At 39.3% G+C, this 20,460-nt stretch overlaps 3 protein-coding genes across 3 annotated transcripts in view; all 3 read left to right on the top strand.

Moving 5' to 3' along the window:
* The window catches only part of pparab (peroxisome proliferator-activated receptor alpha b), a 40,126-nt gene extending 35,732 nt beyond the window's left edge, over window positions 1–4,394 (top strand). Inside the window, exon 7 of the mRNA XM_042495547.2 lies at window positions 501–4,394. Within this exon, the coding sequence (XP_042351481.2) occupies window positions 501–745 (245 nt within the window). The 3' untranslated portion in view covers window positions 746–4,394. The remainder of the gene's footprint in view (window positions 1–500) is intronic.
* Window positions 4,395–5,158: 764 nt separating this feature from the next.
* yars2 (tyrosyl-tRNA synthetase 2, mitochondrial) lies at window positions 5,159–11,114 on the top strand. The gene is made up of 5 exons (XM_042496305.2): window positions 5,159–5,986; window positions 8,080–8,247; window positions 8,366–8,521; window positions 9,281–9,451; window positions 10,717–11,114. Exons 1-5 carry the CDS (start codon window positions 5,199–5,201, stop codon window positions 10,874–10,876), a joined length of 1,443 nt encoding a protein of 480 aa, XP_042352239.2. The 5' UTR covers window positions 5,159–5,198; the 3' UTR covers window positions 10,877–11,114.
* Window positions 11,115–12,841: 1,727 nt separating this feature from the next.
* Window positions 12,842–17,264, top strand: cdkn1bb (cyclin dependent kinase inhibitor 1Bb). Its single transcript, XM_042496643.2, has 3 exons — window positions 12,842–13,798; window positions 14,047–14,169; window positions 15,703–17,264. The coding sequence occupies exons 1-2, from the start codon at window positions 13,357–13,359 to the stop codon at window positions 14,160–14,162; spliced, it is 558 nt and encodes a 185-aa protein (XP_042352577.1). The 5' UTR covers window positions 12,842–13,356; the 3' UTR covers window positions 14,163–14,169; window positions 15,703–17,264.
* The last annotated feature ends 3,196 nt before the right edge of the window (window positions 17,265–20,460 follow it).

A 20,460-nucleotide genomic window follows, 5' to 3' on the forward strand; every position in this document is an offset into this window, starting at 1 on the left:
TTAAAATACTCTCTGAACCCTAAATCCCTTTGGCAGGTTTGAAGGACATGTTTTCTTTTAAAATCACCAAAATGACACCATTTATCATTGCAAGAATCATCACATTTTTACATTCCTGACGGCCCTTCAGCATGTCATTTTTAAGGGGGACTTGCATTTTGCTTAAAAAAATAAGCTGTTTTGATGATAATCCACCTGCTGTTTGCTTGTTGCATTGGCTCCAACGATACATATATTTGGTGTGATAATTTCAGGAAAAAAAGGGTAATTTATGGAAAAATAGGGTCATGCATTTTCCCCCAGGAACCTGAGGAGGCCCAATAAAAATATTTGTAGCTTCAGAAAGGTTAATTGTATATACAAAAAATAAATTAATTAATTAATTAAAAACAAACAAAGTCTCACCCCAGACACCCTCTCCTCTGATTAATAATATACAGTCCCTTATGGTAAAGAAGTCTCACTTAAGTTTATTTTGCTTCCTCTGTGACTGTGATTAGACCGCCCCGGCCTGGTGAACGTGGGGCACATCGAGCGAATGCAGGAGAGCATTGTGCAGGTGCTACAGCACCACCTGCTGGCCAATCACCCCGACGACTCTTTCCTCTTCCCCAAGCTGCTGCAGAAACTGGCTGACCTCCGTCAACTAGTCACTGAGCACGCACAGCTGGTGCAGGAGATCAAAAAGACAGAGGACACGTCACTGCACCCACTCCTGCAGGAGATCTACAGAGACATGTACTAAAGGGGTTGTGGAGGAATAACCAGATAATGCACTCTACAAACCATCTCCTTTTTTTCAGGGACAGAAGAAGAAGAGTCCTCCATAAGCTAGGTTGAACCACTTAATAATGCAGCAAGAGTTGGCTCTGGCTTCTGGTCAGCACAAGAGGTCCTGTTAAGGTCCTCTTCTCTTGTTTTGGCACAGTGCTCTTTCACTCCATTTTATGGACCTTCATTGACAGAACAGTCATGTGTGCAAGGATGTGATGTACAGCTGACTGAGCCCCAATCTAGATACCAATCTCTGACCAAACACTTGGATAAAAACATGCTAATCTGGAGTATTTGAAGTGATCTCTATGGTTATCCCCATCCCAACCCTTAAAAAAGCCCTAAAATGAGAGAGAAAGTGAACTTGATAGTCACCACTCCAGCAGTATGCTTGAAAGTAGATTTTTATAGAGTTGTCAAAGAGCCATATATAGCTTCACTGCTAACAACACCCAAATGACTTCAGTGGGCAGTGACAGCAGTGATACACTTTTCAAGCAAGGCAGCTTCTGCCAAACTGGTTGTCAATAACAGATGGTGATGCTTATTAATGCATCAGCTCCCATATATTATATTATATATTTCTTCACCTTTTTAAACCCAGAGACACAGATGTGGTGCCACCAGGCTCCTGAACATAATCACTTATTTGTACTGTAAAACTTCTAAGCCATACTGTGTTTGCAATGATATTGGAAATCATCAGTGTCTTTCATCTTCCTAAAAAGACATCACCAAGACTTTTAACATCACTTATGACTCAGCAAACTGTACAAGCAATAGTATTTTTAAACTTAGGAATAAGATCATAAAAATCTAAGTTTGTATGAAAAGTTTTTCAAGACTGAAATGATCGCAGGCACACATGTACCACAGTGCACATCTGAGGCACAAACACGCTTGTGATATGTTGATAGTGTGACACTATTTTATACTGGACCTCTGTTAAATGCCTTTTTCACAATGCACAGATATTTGGCACTCCATCCTGTATTGGGTCCTGGTGTTCAAGGGCTAACGCCAAGATAAAGCTCATTACAACCTTAATATGGGCAGACTAAAAATGGATTTACCAGAAATTATTTCATCTGTTTCTTAATTTCTCACTCAGTGCAGCCCTGTTCTTATAAAATTACATCTCATTCTATATTTTACTCTCAGTCATATTATGTTTCTTCTCCTTCGCCTGCCAGTGTTTCTGCCTTCTGATGTGTTTCACTGGCTTTTTGTTCGTCATAACACATGCAGTTGATTGAGATTCAGGGGTCTTATGTGCACGTTTTTTATATGATTATGATTTTCATAGTGGAAAGTCATAATGTGATTGCCCCTTGCTCTTGCAGTTCCTCTATAATTGCCTGGCAATTTTTGGCGAGTGGAAAAATCAAGAGACAAAGGCAAACACAAGCATGTGGCCATCTGCCATCTGATGATGGATGAAGACCAAATGCATTTCCACAACATGTTTTTGTCCTCTATCATGACAATAACATGTGCATGTGAATAGGCCACTCCTGTATTCTGTTGTATTACTGCCTTTTGTAGAAAATGAACATACTACAATGACATCATGCATGGCTAAGTTTGGATGATATAAATGTAACACCCCCATCAGCTTATTTGACCAAAATCACCTAAAATCATCATGAATTTATTGAAATTGAGTCACAAGAAATGAATCTTGTGTTTATGATGACATCACATTGTATAAACAGAGAGTGCTGTACATAGCTGAATTGATCACCGCGACTGCTCGCCCCGACTTTTAACTCAAGAGGTATACAAGGTACTAATGATGATCAACTTTGGTATTCCTCCGTTTGGTAAATACTTTTACATGTTTTGAAATTTTACAGTAAATGTAGGTAATGTACTGTATGTTCTTTTTGCTTAAATGCCACATACTTGTGTTTTGATTGAATTGGATCATATTTTTATACTAAAGTATATATGTGCAACTAAATCGGATAATTGTGTATTTGAAATGGCACGGTTGAAGAGTGCAGTGTAAATAGACTTAAGGGTAACAGGGCAACTGGTAATCTGAATATCCGTAGATCTGAATCCCATTGGGGACATTCCTTTTTGTTGATTGCTATTTTTAGATTGAGCACCATCAATGCTGCAGCATGCATTCAGTTAATTTCAACTGTATTTCTTTTATTTGTTAAATTAAGCTCTTAAAGTGAAAGCATATGTGGGCTGTGCAGGGCTGTACTAGCTCACAGCTTTTGGTGGTTGATTAAAACTTGACCTCCGTGACCTTTTTATCATTTGAAAAATCAAGCTACAGCCCGGCACTGATCACACTATATTGGTCTCCTCTTTTTGTACTCCGTTCTCAGGTTGCATATTTTTAAAAAAGTGGGTAATATATGCACAGATTTTCATCATTATTATCCCAAATCATCCATAATTGCCTCCTGTTGTTGAACATACCAACTTTTTTTCTCTGTTGATTAAATGGAGAGTGCACTCATGATTTGTGTCACATCACATGCTATTACAGTAAAGATGATGCAGTATAAAAATGCAGTATGTACTGTTTTATAATCATTTTTTTGTCACAAGTTTTGTCTGACTTTCCTCTCCTCACTCGCTGCTATATTGTACTAACTCACCAAACATTATGCCATAAGTAGATTACTGACCTTCAAGCTGCCTCTACTATATCCTCTCACAGAATGTCAGTTCCATGTGCAGAATTCATTCAACGCAGCTCGGGTTTTCCCCCCTCGCAAAAATTCTGGGACTTGTAGTTCCCAAGTACGCGTCGGGATTAACCGCAAACAATCTGTGCCTTAGCGTATGCCCATGCCATAAAACACTAGAGATTCAGAAAAAAAAACTTGACTTGTGCACACACTTTTAAACTGTTTGTGTTGTCAGCTAGACTTAGCTGACACAACAGGGCCACGCAGACAGGAAATGATGTCACAGCAGATTTAGGAAACAATCCTATGTGCAGCAAGACAGCGGCTCAAATGTGCATTTAACAGTACAGACTATTAACCATGAAGGATCTGCTTGAAAAAAAGACAGAAAACACAAAATGGTTGAAACACTAGAGCCCTCGAGGAGAAGTCGTGTAAATTTGTGATGTCTGCTTACCCTTAGGAATGTCTGTTTTGTGTTGAATTGACAAGGGACTTTTTAACTTGTATCAGGGAAACCTAGTCTTCCTTCGTTGAACTAGCTCAGGACCTAGAAAGATGCTGTTCTTCCTTCTGTTTCTCTTTTTCTCTCTGGAAGGAGATTATAGTGCTCTGCCTTACAGCACACCAACACCAACAACAATATTGATTAATATTGATATGACCTTTTATTTTTATTTTTATTTTCCAAAACTGACAGAAAAAAATGTTACCAGGGGGCAGCAGTCATAGGAATTTAGCTATTTGATTTATTTTATTATTTTCTTCCTGGATTTCACGGAGTTTGTTTTTGTGGCTATAGTGTCATGCAAAGAGACATCAGAGACTGTCTTTGGATGTGTTGTTAATGTGTACTGTGGCTTGGTAACAATGCTGTAAATGTTTGATGAATGTATATCTAGTCATTTAAACAATGGAACAAGTTGATATTGAATGGATTTCAAAATAAAATGATTTTTAAATCCATCGCATTTTGCTTGCTTTAATTTAAATGGACAATAGAGTTAATATAACAGTTAATGGCCATTCACTTTTCATTGAACACCTAAACTAGGTTTCTGTAGGCTAAGATGTGCTTTTGCTGGATAATAATGTCCAGAGACAAACGTGTATATTAAAATGCCAAATCATCTTCAGGCTGTAGCTCTGGGCTGGTCAGGTGGACCTGATGCAAGTTTGCCATCTATTGGTGTAAAGTTAAACATGCAACTACAGTGTTCTTCCTTTGAACAACTGAGTGAACTATTTAATAAAAAATACATATTTTTCCTCTTATCTATTGAATTTGTCTATATTGTTTAGGTGTAAGAAGCCAAGTGTAGTAGAGATTGGCTTGTGCTCAAAGCCTCAAAAAATAAAATTAAATAGATAAAACTTAACAGCAACAGTGATTCAGTTGGCAGACGTAGTTTGGCAGAGAGAAAATAGTTCCTACATTTTAAAAAACCCACTCACAACAAGGTTTGTGGATTATTTTTTATTATTATTTAGTAACCAACAAATTTTTTTTTTTCTTTGGTGGTAGTGTCAAGGGGCCCATAGTTCATTTTTTCACTAGTAAGCCCAGAGCTTTTACGCCCCTGGAGATCTGGGGTCCCAGGACAGTTTTTTTTTTTTTTTTTTTAAATCCACACGTCCTTTTTATTTTGGGAACCGGTCATGGATGTATTATATTGAAATCGGAACCGATGCACAAGAGGCGCTATACTCCTCCAAACTCTCCATGACCCCCAGCTCCTCCCCCTCTGTGTTCTTGTCACATTGTCCAACATGGCTGCGTCCATGGCGAGGACCTGCTGTTATGTATCGCAGCATGGATCCTGTTTTTTAAAAAGGCGAACTAGTCTTTGCCTCACACCCAAGTCTAAATTTCACTGTTCCTCGCGTGCACACAACGGACTGCTCTTTTCCTTAAATAAACGCGGTATTCTGAAGGACTGCTTCCCAGAAGGCGCAGCGCAGGACCAGCTCCCCAAGCTGCTGCAGTCCGGTGCTCAGACTGTGTACTGCGGCTTTGACCCCACGGCAGACAGCCTCCATGTGGGGAACCTGCTCGCTCTCATCGGCCTGCTGCACTTCCGCAGCGCCGGGCACGATGTGCTGGCTGTGCTCGGAGGGGCCACGGCACAAATCGGAGACCCGAGCGGGAAAACGCGCGAGAGGGAGCGAATGTCCGCGGACACTGTGGAAGCGAACACCCACAGTATCCGGGAGAGCATCCAGAGGATTTTCACCAACCACGAAGTGCACTTTCACGACAGCTCCAGGAAACTGGGTACCGTGACTGTGCTGAATAACCTGAGCTGGTACAAGGACTGGGGCGTAGTAGCGTTTCTGTCGGAGGCCGGGAGGCACTTCAGGATGGGCACCATGCTCAGCCGCCACAGCGTGCAGTCCAGGCTGAAGAGCGCAGACGGTATGAGTCTGACAGAGTTCACCTACCAGGTGTTTCAAGCTTATGACTTCCACCACCTCAACCAAATACACGGCTGCAAGATTCAGCTCGGGGGCACCGACCAGCTGGGCAATTTGATGTCTGGCCATGATTACATTCACAAGTAAATGTCCATCCTACTTAAAAACAGAAGCAGTAAATCTTGTTTTGCATGGTCAGGGAGCATTGCTTCCAAAACTCGTTGAAAAAAGTGCTGATTTAAGATATTATTGATCGTAGGTAATTATTTGCACACCAGCAAATGTGACTGAGTGTGCTGTGCGAATTCTTAGTTCACACTCTGCAATTCTGCATACTTACCTTTCCTCCAAGCAGTTACTCTTCTCAGTACAAACACGTTTTATATTTTCAAACTCTGACACACTGTCACACACAATATGACACATGAGGGATGCCCCTGGATTATTTATTTATTTATTTTTTTTTTGCTGATATCTGATATGCCAACTCATTTGGCCGATACAGCTGTCAAGTGGGCATACACTGGGTAACTCGTTGAAAAATCTGTAAATTTAACATAACTGATCCTTGGTTATGTATACACACCAACAAATGTGACATAATGTGTCTTGTGTGAATTGTTAGGAGCCACTCTGTAATTCTGCATACTTGTTGCACACTTACCAACCTAACAAACAATTATAATTCTCAAAACACATTTCAATAATTTCAAACATTGACACACTTTCCACATGTTTTGGCAAGGCAAGTTTATTCATATAGCACATTTTGGCAACAAGGCAGTTCAAAGTGCTATACATAAAACATCAAAAGCATAGAGGCAAAGTGCAAAAGAACGACAGTATAAAAGGACATCTAAATAAAAATTAAAAACACCAGTGAAGAGCTAGAGAATAAAAATAGGCTGCGACAAACAGAAACATTTTCAGCCTCGATGTGAAAGAACTTAGAGTTGCAGCAGACCTGCAGTTTTCTGGGAGTTTGTTTCAGATATGTGGTGCATAAATACTAAACGCTGCCTCCCCACCTTTGACTTTGGGGACAAAAAAAAAAACTGTCCCAGATGACGTTAGAGGTCTTGATGGTTCATATTGTAGCAGAAGGTCAGAAATGTGTTTGGGCCCTGAATCATTTAGTGCTTCCTAAACCAATATAATTATTCAAAGTCAGTTCTCTATGAGACAGGAAGCCAGTGTAAGGACCTCAGAAGTGGAGTAATTTGATCTATTTTTTTGGTCTTGGGACACATTGATTCCTCCTTTCGTGAACACTTGTCAAATTCTAGCCAAGAAGATGTGATTATGGGCCTCAGTGACTCAAAAATGAAGAATGTCACCCGAATCTTTAGAAAAGCTCACAACTCACATTTTCTAGCCTGTCAAACTAAAGTTAGCCAGCAAAAGCTTATCTACAAACTGAACCAAATATACAGCTGCAAGATACTGGAAGGAACCAACCAGCTGGGAAATTTAATATTTGACTATGAATTTATTCACAAGAAAATGCCCTCTATGACTACACTATCAGTTTAATATCAGTTGTTTTTCGTGCACTGGTCAATTTTTTGAGAGATTTGGGGCCTGTTTTTCTTCCATAACGGTGTTTTATATATATATATATATATATATATATATATATATATATATTATAATTTTTTATAAGACTATTGAAATGAAGATGCCCCCAAGATATGCATTTAAGTGTTTATTTCATTTCAGATTTCTGTTTTGGTAATGTATGCAAAAACCAAATGTTTAATTAGACAATGCATATGTGCACATTTAAACATTAAAATCCAGAAGAGTTGTGATACATAATGTAATTTTCTTAACGTAAAAAAATCAACAGGGAGAGTTTCGTGGACATGTCTATGTGTTATTCCCCTTAATTATTTTAATGAGAATGTTTTTATATCACCACATTCCAAATGGCATATATGTACACAGTGAACTATGTTTTGCTATTAATCAGATCAGACAACTCATACATGTAAAACAAAAACACCAGTATCTATTTTGTCATTTTTTTCATTATAATTTGCTTGAAATCAAAAAAAAAATCTATCCGATCGATCATATCAGTCCTATTTGCTAACACTGAACTTTAAATTGTTGCCCTGCCTTACAATTTACGGTAAGCGTGCAAAAAACTACCAGCAGTTCACCAACTCACACATTTTGAAATCCTCACTCCAGATATGCAACACTTGGTTCATAAATCCTGATTCCTCTGCAGAGTGAGCGGTGAGGAGGTGTACGGCCTGACCATCCCGTTGGTGACCAGCTCTGTCGGGGACAAGTTGGGAAAGACGGCAGGCAACGCAGTGTGGCTCAATAGAGACAAGACGTCCCCTTTTGAGCTCTACCAGTTCTTTCTCAGGCAGCCTGATGCCAGCGTGGAAGGGTGGGTGAAGATGAAGCCTGAGGGTTTTGGTTATAAGAGTATGATGAACAGTGCAAGATCTGAAAGCAGCTCACAAATGGTTGTCTGTAAACCCGTCACCTCATCTACCTTTTCACAGGTATCTGAAGCTGTTCACCTTCCTGCCTCTGGCAGAGGTGGAGAGGTTGATGGAGCAGCAGAGAGAGGATCCAGGTAAACGCCTAGCGCATAAACGACTGGCCGCAGAGGTGACGAAACTGGTGCATGGAAAGGAGGGCCTTGAAAGTGCAAAGAGGTCAGAACTTCCTGCAACTGTTTTTACTGTGTGTTGTATTTAGTGCTCTTTTAAATTAAAAGGCAGTTTAAATTAGGGGTCGACTGATATTAGTTTTTCAGGGCCGATACCAATTATTGAGTAGTCAATGAGACCGATAGCTGTTATTTGGAACCTAAATGTATCAACAATAAAACTGGAAATCTTTCTGTCAATATTTAGAATTTGGAATATAACAAACTCCAACACAAAACTTTGTTTAAATGCCTTTCGCAAATGCTTCATCAAAACTAATACTTTCAATATCATATACAGAAAGTTTCCTAGCAATTTTTATACAACTTTTTTATATTTTCACTTTTAAAAAAAGTCAAGTGAAAATTTAAATAAAAATGAATAAGTAAAAATAGCTCCCTGAGGTTTTACAAAGTCAAAGTTCCTCCCATGTTGACACTTTCTTTGCACTTTTTAATTAATTATTTTAACAGTCATCATTGAAATAAAACGCAAATACAGATAATCGGCAAAATGAAAAATATTGGCCCCAGTAATTGGCCAGGCCGTTAATCTGTCGACCCCTAATATAAATACTGTTTTCTAGGTGTCAGGTTTTTATATTGGTTAAAGGCCACAGGAATTAATTCAGTTGGAGAATAAATCTGAGAAAGGAAGTCAACAGGAGTCACTGTTCTGTAGCTGTTTATGACCTTTGACTTCCTTGCACAGGTGATAATCTACCTACTCACACAAGAAAAGTCATATTATTTATTATTTTTACAGATGCACCAATGCACTTTACAACAGCAGCGTGCAGGCGCTGGAGGAAATGAGTGACGAGGAGCTTCAGGAGCTCTTCAGGGAGGCTCCTTTCCACGAGCTGCTGTTGGAGCCCGGTACCACTGTGATCGATGCATGCCGCAGAGCCAGCGCCATCCCAGAGGGACCCAGAGGGTAAGTACTCCCGGTAACATCATCAGTCAAAAAGTCATCTGCAGTGGAAAATGCTCCGCTACCATTGTGTGGAAGCTAAAGATTATACTGTTGATAAAACTGACTTTGCAATCTGCATCTTAAATCAATTCACTTTAAATTTTGGGGTCAACTTTGGTTGAATTCAGCAACTGCTGCAGCAACAAAGTGTTTTGACCTCACTATCGCTCTGATTTTTAGCTCTCACCGGATACTTCTTCCAGGGTAGACATAACTATAAGAAATTAAACTGCATTACCACAGAGTGTTTACATGAACGTTAAATGGCCAGTCCACTCAAATTACAAAAACATATTTTCTTTCTTACATTCAGTGTTATTAAGCCATGTACGTAGTTTTCATAGACGTTTGTTCAGAGGGGAACGTGGTTCCAAAGAAAACTGTGGACAGAATGTTCTGTGCATTATTAAGCATAAATGAGTCACTATGTTTGGAAACAGACGTAACTGTTGAAATACCTTTGAACTGCATAGTATTGGAGCACAAACCTTAACAGACAAAAATACACAAATCTGTCTGTCTGTCTGTCTGTCTGCTGGTGACAAACATGTGGAATAAGTATGTAAAAAAACACACACAATCACAAACAGCAGTGATACCAGGCTATTTCTAAGAGAAAGTTGAAAAGAAAATAGACCAGATGACAAAATTCTTGGTGCTGCAATGATAGTTTCAGCTTGCTGGTCCAGCTCGCTGGGCTGGCTTTGGGCGCTTCGGGGTGCTTTACATATTGACCCAGATATGCTCTGAGTTACCAAAACTTGTCACTAATTGAAACATGAATCAGTACTTGGTTATACCAACATCATTCAGTCTGTAACATTAAAATCGGTAAAATCGGTATCCCACCCTATTTGCCAGTTTTCCATGATAAAAGGCTTAATTTTTGACTGGATGTGCCAAAACTATTGGCATTCATTTTCTATTGACCAATATACCAATATTGCCATTAATTGTCTCATGTGAGTACAGTGCACAGTGTCATCTGTCAGAGGTGTGAATGTGATGCACGGCACCTTTGATATTGTTTTTAATTTTCATCTTTTACATCTACACTTGAATTAGATTGTAGGTTTTACAAATACAAAATAATACAAAGTGTGTAAATTTGGTTGACAGTTAGATACATGTGTTCTTGCTGCGTTTTGCGAGGAATAATCTTGACTGTTTTGAGAGATAACGCAGGAAACTCTGCTCTAACTGACTGCTAAAATGTTTGTATGCAGCTATCAGATGGTTTCAGATGGAGCTGTGTGGATCAACCATAGGCGGGCAGACAAACCAGAGCAGGTACTGATCCCCAAACTCCATATCCTGTCAAATGGACTTACCTTGCTCAGAGTGGGCAAGAGGAACTTCTACATCATAAAGTGGCTCAGTCTCTGAGGCTGTCTGCCAGGACTGGACTGGACCAATTTGATCCATGAAAGGCTGACTGGTAAGGTAGGAGACTGCACCTCTGCAGGATCAGTGAGGATATGTGGATGGACTGATATTTTGGAACATACCGGGATTTTTGTGTAGTCTAAACCCATAGTGATTGCTGGTAGTTGGCTTATAAATATGTATATGTACAGATGTGTCATTTATCTAAAGTCATGGTATTAAATGACGTTGATTCAAAGATATTTTCCTGCTGGCTTTTTACCAGAGAGCTAGGAGAGTGAACACTAGGGGGCAGCATTGTCCCAGTCTTAATGTTGATGCTGCAGGCACCCACAGCTGCACCACATACCCCGCTGTGACCCCATAGGTAAATAATTACTCTCAGTAAAATTAAATTGCATCATTTCTCGCAAACAAGTTATAGTTCTATTTTAAGGTAATTGTGTCTTTTCAATTTGATGTGAACATGAGGCCAACATCTGTCTGAATGTAGCTGGTTTTTCCTCTCTTTGTGGTGGAAGGTGTAAAATGTACCAGAAAGAAAAGAACAGGGTTTTGGATGAAATTCAAAATAGACTTATCTTGCTCACAGTTTTTTTTTTTTTTTTTAGATTCCATACACTTGATATTTTAATTAGTAAAATATTTTTTTAGAGATTGGCATTAGATTATTAGATTTGGCAGTTTTTATTGTGGTGTAAATAACTATGAATAACTTTGAAGATGCAGGGCCTACTAAACTTTATTTCTTTTAAGGCTTTTGGGGTGTTTTTGCATTTGCGGACATCTAAGTTTGGAGATGTGTGTAGCTCTCTAGTCCTTGTACATCTGTTCTTCTCTTCTTCTCCTGGGGCTGGTGGAGTCAAGGTCTTGCGTGTGCTGACCTTGACTTACCCCTCTCACCTACAGAGAATTTACCATGTCAAAAACATATTTACCTAATTTACATTTTTTTTCTTTTTGGGCCATCCGTAAATAATTTTGACATTAGGAGGGTGTATCTACTTCAACAGAGGGCTCACACCTTGAAGCATTAGTCCATATATTTTGAGGTTATCTATTTAAGGTGGAATAATTACAAGCAAATACTTTTTTTAAACAAATTTATTGTAAACTGCCTCCACAGCTTATTTGATCCAAATCTGCTGCATAATATTTTGACAGTTGTTTATTTTTTATATAAATAGTTTTGTAAAAAAAAAAATTCTAATATTTTATATATGTATTTAAATATATTTGGCTCAGGTTTTTGGCCTGTAAATGTATAAAAGGCTGTTGGGTCATTTAGCTTTACAATAAAAAATGTATGACTTAACTTAATGTCTCAAACTCTGCCCTGAAATTAAGTGTAGATTGTGCTTATTAGAATACAATTTTTAAAATTACATTGTAAATGTCTACCAGTTAATATTAGAATTTTGGGAAAATTGATTGTTTTTTCTCATTTGGCAGCTGAAATGGAAAACCAGTTTTAAAAAAATAAATAATGACAACATATTTTCATGTTGGACAACAATAAGATTAGATTGGATCAGCCTTTACTGTCTCCCTTGGGAAAAAATTGTCTTGAAAGAACACAGGCGACATAGCCACACACACACACACACACACACGTATAAACATGTATAATAACCAAACAGTATCACCCCCAGATCCATACACCCCAAAAGTGTTACATGCAAGTCTTGCACAGATGCCTTACCTAAAGTAATTGCACAAATATACAGAATTGTTACATGAGTGCTCTACTCACAGAGTAGACATTACACATTTTTTAATTCACATTTCACAGAGTTTTTTCACAGCACATGCCCTCCATCAAATTCTTTTACAGATACCCTACACATTAAAACATGTTTATTATGAAAAAGACACAAAGAAGTGTTGTGTTGAAAATGATTTGAGGGAATGCCTACAGTTGTTTTAGTTTTTAATATCCTAGCTGTGGAAGCAGTCTTAAATTAGACGAAAAACTTGGATTTAGTGTAATATGCAGACGTGCTGGATGTTTGAAGCATGCTGCAACTCTGCTGGTCCACCTTAAGAGAAGTAGGCGGGCTTAAGCGCCTCGACCAATCAGTGGCCTTCTCTGCATTTAAATAGCTCTGTGTGTCAATCATTTTTTCCTCCCCCCTCCCTTAGTCAGGCTTTACTCTCAATCCCAAGTACATCTCTCAATCGCCATATTGGGTACTGAGAAGGTTTGTCCGCAGTTCCTCTCACTACGGGACTAAATTGACAGAGCGGCTTCAGTTCCTGGGCACTTTGTTTTGATGCTCCGCGGAGACTACTGTCGGCTTCAAAACACCGCGGCCGTTACCGTTTCCACCCCGACGTATGCATGGCATAAGTCGTTTTACGCTTGTTTTGGATCTTGCTCAGCGACGAGGAGATACCCGTTGTCTTTGAGCGCTGTGTTTTTCTTTTGAAAACTGGACGCTCCCGGCTGTTTGAAAAATTTCGCCTTTCTCTGGGGGAAAATGTCAGATGTTCGACTATCAAACGGGAGCCCGACTCTGGAGCGGACGGACTCACGGGTGTCGGATCACCCGAAACCGTCAGCCTGCAGAAGCCTCTTTGGCTCGGTGGACCGCGAAGAGTTAAAGAGGGATTTAAAGGGACATTTGCGGGAGATGGAAGAGGCAGCCTCCGCCAAGTGGGGCTTCGACTTCGCCAATCACACGCCGCTGGCCAACGGCAGGCTCCAGTGGGAATTAGTGGACTGCAGAGACGTCCCGAGTTTCTACAGCAGGCAGCCGCGGAGGGAGAAGGGCGTCTGTTCTGCTGGGAATAACAATGTGGATCTAAATGGAAATCATAATTGTGTTGTTGTGGCTCCGAGCGAAGACACCGACAGGTCTGACGGGCAGATGGAGTGCACGGAGCAATGCACCGGACTGAGGAAAAGACCTGCATGTCACGGTACTAGATTTCCATCAAAATAAACACCTTTATCACTCGACTGTATTTCATTGTCAAAAGCTGGTGCTTAATGCAACATATGGATCATCAGGCTGAAATGCTCTGAAATTATTTTTTTTTTCTCCAAAATTGGGATATGATGGCAATTAATGGACAAGCAAACACGCAGCACCACACTAAAATTAGATATACTTTTATATTTATTTCTTCTTAGGAGTCTTTACTGACTGCTCACTTTGCCTTTGCAGACCCCTCGGCCCAAAATAAGAGGTCACACACCAGCTCGGATGAGGTTTCTTGTCCAAGCCTGGGCCACTCTACAGAACACACACCCAGAAAGACCAGTCCCAAGAGGCAAACGTGAGGAAACGGTAAGAAAGTATTTTTTGTTTTTAAATGCAACTTTTCTTTAAAATGTGATATATATTCTAGATGAGCTTCTGTGTGCTGATAAGTTGTTTACTGGCGTTAGTGTAGAAAATGTGGACGACGTCCCTCTCTTCCAGCTGTTTTTTGCCCCGAAAGATTAAACTAAACACACTAAACAAAAATTGTATTTTTTAAAAACAATATTTATTGTTTTATTTCAGTGCTATCAGTTAGTGTCATTAATGCAATCCATTTTGCTGTTAAAATAGATTTCAGTTTAGATTTCAAACAAGTGTACAGCTTTGACAAGCAAAATACTCTTTTTGTGTTTGTGTACTTCTACGGTGTTTTCAGGCTTGTCTCATTCATTTGCTAGTAATAGTAATGTGAGTATAAGAGGTTACCGCAAGCTGGGAGACTTCACCAAAGCTTCCAGTTGCACCCTTTGCACTCAAACGGTTTCGATCTACTATGATCGACTGCGAGATGAGTAATAAATAAAACCAGAGAAAAACGTGTCTGCACATTTACACCTTTTTTTTACTACAACCGCCGCCTGCCTCGGCGAGCCCGAGTTTCCGACTAAACTGTAAACAACAAGTGAGCTGAACAACAGTGTAGTAGTAACACGTCAGCAGCCACTGCCCTCAGTGCAGAGCAGGGACGGGAAGGGGCTGGTCTCTATCCGTGTATGTGTGTGTGTGAGAGAGTGCTGCACACACTTTGCACACTAATGTTACAACACACACATCTGTCTCTGCCGGCAGAGAGTGTGCAGAAGAGCCGCGCAGCTCAGAAATTAAGTGCGTTTGTTGGCCACGGCCGAGGGAGAGTGGGCATGAAATCTGTATTGTGGAGGCAGGATGTGAACTGTCAAAGCTTCAGTTGAGGGGAAAAAAACAACATAAACTTGCATATTTCCTTTTTTTTAAATTTGTGGAAACTGATGAACACTTTTTATGGATTCTTAACATTGATTTAGTATAATTAACAATATGTAAAACTTTTTTTTTTAAATGATGAACATAAATTATGTTATAGTTCTTATATGTAGTTTACATGCATGCCAGTTGTTCTTTTTGCCTTATGGTAGCCACCTCCTAAAAAATCCATTAAATTATTATAAGTGTAAAATTCAAGACAGTGTCAGAGTTGGTGTACAATCATACCTTTTGTTATTTTTACACCTGTAGTATTTTGCACAGTCATATGAATGAGTGAGCAAACAATTCTTGCATCAGTTCAATGTCAGTCCGTGGAAGTTGCAGTGCATTTATGTTTTTCATAGTATAGTTATGAGACATGCTGTTGATTTCATGTTTATCCTCCTCCTAGTTGTTAAAGTGCACAAGGACATAAGCAGTACAAAATTTCCACCTTTTTTAATACGTAGAACTATGCCCCAGTGTTCTGTCCATTCTTACTTGTTTGTAACTTTTCTGCAAGTGATGCATGAAGCTCAATGTCATGAGTTCGTCCAAACAGTGCAGCCTCTCATTTTGTTTTGTTTTTCTTTCATCAAATTTTCCCCACAGAGCCGAAGATGTATTTCCCCTTTTACGTGGGAAACCTCAGTGTTGGCCGATTTTTAAAAATTTTTTTTTTTGGAAGAGGAACTACACAGCATCAGAAACATATCAGCTCTCCTGAAGACGGGGGAGGACGCTGTTGAAGCACTGAATAGAAACACTAAAGTTGTGGCACTCAATTAAAAAGTTACTGCCTCTAAAAGCAGTCAATGTAGCAGTGTGCAATTAGGTTTGATTTCCTTTTTTGCTCCTTTTTTTACTACCTGTGTGTAAATAAATATACATATTATATTATATTTCTCTCCGTATGTAGCACATAAGAAAACATTATGATTTGAACACAAATCCTTTTATGTAAAAAGGTGTGAATTTTTGATTTGACTTGAAGAATTGCAGTGTAGTTTGATACATGTTTCCAAAATGCTGTTGTTTTTTTTTTTGTATTTTATTTTATTTTCTGAAAAGCAGTGTGACTTTGACACAGTCCCTAATTGCTACATTTAAAACAAAATCATGGTTTCTCACAGTTTCTTGACAGTGCATCTTCACTCCGTCATCTTCCTAACTCAGCAGTGAAGAACGGTACATATGTAGCTCATCTGTTTTATATTTTTTCCTTCCTCTGGTCACTTCAGTATCACCACATGCAGGTTCTCCTATATGATCCATTTCCCCAGGAAAACAACACAGGAGAAAAAAAACTGATAGGACTTCCTTTACACCACCCGGTATTTATTTTGTGAAAGGTGCTCTCAGCATCAATTGAATCCTGGATTATGATCCCTTTTTTTTTTTTCTCAAGTTCTCCTGCACACCTCCGCCACATTGTAACGGTATGTTTGATTTGGAGTTGTGAGGTACTCAGATATTGAAGGACAAAGACCATACAAACTGCACAGGTCGTGTTAAGTCTCCTTGACTATATTCCTTTTGTTTCATCAGCCTTAATACTCTTCAGAGAGGGGGTTTTCTGAAAGCGGTTGAATGTCCTACAATACCAAATACATGGTTGCTTCAGTATGGTTGCCAGAACTGCCTGTGCTCCTTAATCGACTTCACATTTTTTTGTGATAACCTAGACTTAAATTTCCATTTATGTTTGTACTTGTTTCACCAATGTTGTTAGCCTGCTGAGGATGCAAAATGTGAGCATCTAAAAGCTTCCCTTTATTTGCCCTAAAGTGTGGGTTATATTCAAAGAGACCACCAGGATGCAGAGCGAGAACAGCTGTTCTCAGAAATGCAGTCACCGTGCCTGTGTATTTGTGTAAATCTTTGCAATGTACCTATGTACATAATTTTGTAAAAACACTGAGAAATTATACTAACTTATTTATGTCAAGCTTTTTTTTTTTAATGTAGGATAAAAAAATGGGTTTTTGATTACGGTTATCCAAAGTGGCATTTACTTTATTATAATTGTCTTATTTTGTAAAAGCATATTTTTTGGTAGTTTTTTTTCTTATCAATAAGGTTGCAAACTGAGCCTGATAAAATATTTGATGTGCATTTTGTAATGTGTGGTTATTAAATGTGTTGCAATCAATTAAAAGAGAAAATTGAATCTATCCTGACTTGTGGTTGCTTTTTTTTTCTTTTTACACTTGGTGTAAATTTACCATAGCACACAAACATGGTTCAGCTTAATCTATTAAACCTTAACATTTGGCAAAAGAACCCCAAGAAAATAATTAAAAATTTTCTCACACAATTAAAATCCAAAATACACCACTGGAAGTGCAGCGTTTGCAACAGCTGTGTGCACTGCTGTACATGGAGGCATCCTGGTACAATGCAGTGACACTCCCAATATGAATCCAGCAGCGTTTTGAGAGGGTTGATGATTGACACTTTGGTCATCCAATGAAAAGGAGAGTGTGGAAAGCACACCACTTGTTGCAGCCAGTAATGTTCAGTAACTTATCATGGGAATGGCTTTCATAGAAAAGAAAGAACTTTGAGCTCAGAATACGACCCTCAGCTGTAAGGTAAAATATGGCAACTTAAAAAACATTATTATTAATTATTTATATATTTTTTTACTATTTTTCTGGCCTCAGTAGCATCTGTAATTCAGTGTGTATGTGTGTGTGTGTGTGTGTGTGTGTGTGTGTGTGTGTGTGTAAGCAAATGAGTGTGTGTGAGAGAAGAGTAAGAGTGACTGTGCTTACACTTAAAAGTGGAGTGGTGTGCTTTAAATTCTATTTTATATTTTATTTTCTTAGTTTTTTTGTATTTAGTAGAATTTGTTTTTTGTGAAATGTGCCATGCTTTGTGGTCAAATTGCATTCAACTTAGGAAGTGTATTTTGTATCTCTTAGTTAATTATGAAATTGGGAATTAATGTTTTTTAAAAAATTATATTTTGTTTAATTTTTGTTTCAAATATTATATTTTTTCTTATATTTAGTGGAGATCCTGTTATCAATAGAAAACTGAAAAAAGTAACAGAAACACAACCTCAGTCACTTAACCACTTCAAAAAAAAGTCCATATTTGTTCTAATAGAACTTGTAATATTATTTTAATTTTTATTTTATTTTACTTAATAATTTTTTGTCATTGTGAGTGATGTATGAAAGCAGCAGAGCCCTGACCTGTGGCTAGACGTTCTTTGACCTGAAGTATCTTTACTACGCGTCTCGGTTTCTGTCATAGCACATCTTCTGCTGTAAAACCCAAATTAATGCTTTCACTGCACGCTATCCTCCTGCTTCCTCCTTGTGCCACTGACACAGGAAGACACCTGTAGCAGCTCTTTAAAGCTGGATGGGTGGGACGAGGGAGGAGGGGTGGGGGGTCCGGCCCTGAAGTGTGCAGGTGGGTAACCTCAGCTCAGCCATCCACCCCCACTCTGAGCCTGGCCCATTGTCCCAGTGTGTGGGCTTTTGTGTGGAAGGCCATTGTGAGAGGCCGGGGCCGGCCACTGTTGTGTCTGGGGCTTCTCTGGTCAGACAAAGAGCCCGTCTACGAGCCTCCACCCTGCCCAAACAGCAGACTGACTGACTGACTGACTGACTGGGTGTCTGACTGACTGCTTGACTAGGTGTCTTGCTAGCTGACTAACTGACTGAATGGCTGACTGGGTGTCTGTTCGGTTGACTGATTGATTTGATGCAGGCAGAAGAGGAGGAAGTGTGTGCTTCAGCCAATGTGCAATACTCAGTATAGCTAAATGTTAAGTATTTTGAATAAGAATAATTCCATGCAATTTCGTTTTACTATTAAAATGTACTTGCAACATTGTATTCAAATGTAGTATTTTTCATTGTGAAAATAGCAATAATTCTAGTGTTTTTCCACAACTAAAATTGCTTCAAGAATCTTTGAGAAAATATAAATTAAATTGAGACATTGTGGTTGCAGTTAATAGAAGTGTGTGTGTGTGTGTGTGTGTGTGTGTGTGTGTGTGTGGGTGGGTGTGTGTGTGAGAGAGAGAGAGCATTGCATTGCTGCAGAGGGCAATCCCCTGTACTCTACAGTACTTCAAGAAAGCATTATTTTGCATCTATACAGTGAGTGTATGCAATGCGAGTAATGTGAATTGTGTTAGTAACCTGTTATTACTCCAGTGCAACATGAGCATTTTCTTATTTCTTCCGGCAGTGGAAGGTATAATCTCACCACACTGATGTAATGATTGTACAAAAAAACCCTCAATGGATTACATACGTTTTTCTGAAACTTTTTTTTTGTTGAATTTTAGAAATGGAAAGAAAGTGTCAATATTTTGTATCTTTTTGTCTTGCATGTGACTTTCATGTAACCCATTGACAGACAGTGCCTTACCAGTCCATGTTATGTCTCTCTAAGTGGCTCCCCAGCACTGAGTCACTGCTGAACAACTCCTTGTGGAGTATGTCTGCTTAAACTAGAATGTTTATAAGCATCACAAACATGCCCACAGATAACAAGGTCAGTTATTCAAGAGGACATTGATAAGAGTACACTGTATGGCCTGCTGCTATGATGCAACAGTTTCACTTCTTGCATAAGACACACCTTTCTGTTACAGTAAGAACGACCCCTAAAGCATTCCTGCACCACTCCATAGCCACCCAAACAAAACCACAATGAACTCGAGGAAATTCCAGTAAGCCAGTCAATCAGAGACGTGGAAGGCATCATAGGCCTATTCCTCTGCAATGTCTCGCATGTGCCAAGAATCACACTTCCTTGCTATATCAACAGAAACAGGTTATCTTTTCCTGTTAACCGCCCCGGCACTTAATATAAAGTCACAAGTTCCTCCCCATGTTTCCTGCCCAGGCCGCAACCCACGTCATTGAGATATTCCCTTGGCACCTCAGGCTCTGAATAAGGGGAAAGCAAGTGGCCACAAACAAACACCTAACATCCCTCTCTGTCTTTCTCCCCGTTTCTGTCTTCCTTGAGCATGCCTCTAACAGACTGTGCGCAGGCCAAATTGCATCTGAATTACTGTATTTTTCTTCCATTTGTCTCAGCGTTTGTTTTAGCGTGCCTGGAATGCCCCGAGTGGGTGGGGTTTGGATGGTTTTTTTTTTTAGGGCTGCTCAGTTGGATTCAGTGAGCTAGGAAAGCTGTATCAATACAGGAAAACTATTTCATTGAATAGCCAATCTCTGATGTCATTTGGTTGCTCAAACGTGTGTGATGCGTGGAGCGTGTGAGATGTGTGTGAGAGAGTTTGGGGATGAGTGACAGGCAGGGAGGAGGGGGAGGAGAGGTTACGGAGATGCTGCAGAGCATCGAATGACAGATGTGCAGATGTGCATCTGTGGT

Source organism: Plectropomus leopardus, chromosome 7 (assembly GCF_026936395.1).
Source record: "Plectropomus leopardus strain MGB_pleo_1.0 chromosome 7, ASM2693639v1, whole genome shotgun sequence".
NCBI lineage: Eukaryota > Metazoa > Chordata > Actinopteri > Perciformes > Serranidae > Plectropomus > Plectropomus leopardus.